Here is a 2,069-nt window from a genome sequence, read left to right as displayed (position 1 = left end):
CGCAGAAAACCTCGGGGATCAGACCCTTCTTGCTCTTAGGTGGGTGGTCGTCTGTTCTTGACCAGTTGGGGGGAAGATGGAGAGAGGGAGAGAGACGACGAGACCAGACAGACGACAGAGGAGAGAGGACAGACAGACCAGGACAGACAGGCATAGCAACAACAGTATTGGTAATGGCAATCCAGCAGGACCCATGGCAGGAGGCTCCACCAGGAGTCATAAGGAACCTGCAAGACGATAAAGGCACAAAGAAGCTCCGGGGAAGAAAGTGAAGTTAGAACGTGCATTAACTGGCGACATGAATGAGTCAGAAAGAGAGAGAAGAGGAAGAGAGGAGCTCAGTGCTGATCATGGGAGAATCCGCTCCGACGTAGTGCGTAGGCCGTATAGCAGCATAACTAAGAGATGGTTCAGGACTCACCTGATCCAGGCCGCGTAACTATAAAGCTTCACAAAGGAGGAACGTCTTAAAGCCTGACTCTTAAATGTGGAGAGGGTGTCGGCCTCCCGGAACCACAAGCTGATAGCTGGTTCCACAGGAGAGGAGCTTGGTATATAGCCCAAAATCACGAATTTGGTTTACAATCTATGCAACATACAACCTTCTGTTTTTAGAATAAAAACAAACACTACAGCCTCATTCAGGTTCTCTAAATAATGCACACATGGATGAAGAACTTCAAAATGCAGTGTTTTATTGAAGTTATGTTCCACCTCCAGTTCTCCACCATGTTGGACGGATAAACAACAATCTTCCAAAATATCATCACTCCAACATCTGACAGGTGTTCAGCTACCAAAATCTGCTAAAGGTCCACTAGAACCCCAGCAGTGACCACTATAACCTCCTAAACAACCACTAAGTTCCTTTGGAACCTTCTCAATGACACTAGAACTAGAACCTCGACTAAGAACCTCTAGAATCTCCTGACTACTAAACCCTTCACTAGGACCCCTGTAATCTCCTTAATGACCACTACAGCTCCCTTAAGGGTGACTAGAACCACCTAAAAAGAACCCCCTGAATGAGCAGTAGAACCTCATGATGCACCTCTACAACTACTTTAGGTGAAGTTAGTCAATTTAATTCATATAGTCCAAAATGACTACTGTGTTAGGGCCCACTAGAATGTGATACCTCTTAAAGAATAACTAGTCCTTTAGGTTCTCTAACTATTGCACAGATGGATGAAGAACATGCAGTGTTTCATTGAGGTGTTGTTCCATCTCCAGTCTTCAGTTTGTCTCTACAACCACTGAAAGAACTCCGAAAATCTGCTAGAGGTCCACTAGAACCTCTGCAGTTGCGAGTGGAACATCTTACAGAATAACTAGAACTTCCTTTATATTTAGATCTGTGGGTTAGTCCAGCAGAAGACAGAAGATCTTTGTTCTAACACAGTTTATGTTCTGCATTAATATTCATTCTGTGTCTGCGTAATCGCCGGCTCTGTCCTGTTCTGTTCGGTAGAGGCAGTCTCTGCTGCAGCAGGTTGGATTTATTAAAGGAACAGTTTCAGTAATTCGTTCTCTCTCCAGTCAATGGAGACCATGTTTTCAGATTGTCAGTGAGTCCCTGCTCACATTGTGGTTACAGAAATGTGGGAATTAGTTACACTTTCTAGTTTATGACTTACACACCAGTGTTGAGCAGTAAGGCATTAACAATATTACAGTCCTAATATTACTTCCCCCAGTAGTGTAACTAATTACTAAAAAGTGTCGGGTTTACTGTTCAACTCTAACAAAAACAGCAGTAATGATTGTGTCAGAACAACCAGCAAGGAGACTGAACATTGACTTCATTTATTCCAAAATAGGCAAAAGTTTGATTCAATGTATATAATATGTATATAATATATTATATATATGTATTATATTTTGAACAAATATGCTACACTGAGTTAGTGGAAGTAGTCTTTCCTCTACATCAAACCACCTACTTAATAATTTGTAGCACCACAAGTTTTTAAGTAGATTAATTCAATTTCAGTTCAGTTTTATTTGTATAGCACCAACACACAGTCAGCCCACTCAGAGCGGAAATATTCTCCATATAGCTGATTATT

At 41.9% G+C, this 2,069-nt stretch overlaps 1 protein-coding gene across 1 annotated transcript in view; it reads left to right on the top strand.

Moving 5' to 3' along the window:
* The first annotated feature begins 173 nt into the window (after positions 1-173).
* Positions 174-2,069, top strand: part of fgd1 (FYVE, RhoGEF and PH domain containing 1) — a 17,052-nt gene continuing 15,156 nt past the window's right edge. Inside the window, exon 1 of the mRNA XM_035656295.1 lies at positions 174-243. Within this exon, the coding sequence (XP_035512188.1) occupies positions 174-243 (70 nt within the window). The remainder of the gene's footprint in view (positions 244-2,069) is intronic.

The sequence above is a fragment of the Morone saxatilis genome, unplaced genomic scaffold, assembly GCF_004916995.1.
Source record: "Morone saxatilis isolate NCDOM2014 unplaced genomic scaffold, NCSU_SB_2.0 Contig15, whole genome shotgun sequence".
Taxonomy (NCBI): domain Eukaryota; kingdom Metazoa; phylum Chordata; class Actinopteri; family Moronidae; genus Morone; species Morone saxatilis.
The sequence above is the reverse complement of the archived record's forward strand: the minus strand, read 5'-3'. Positions and strand labels throughout refer to the sequence as shown.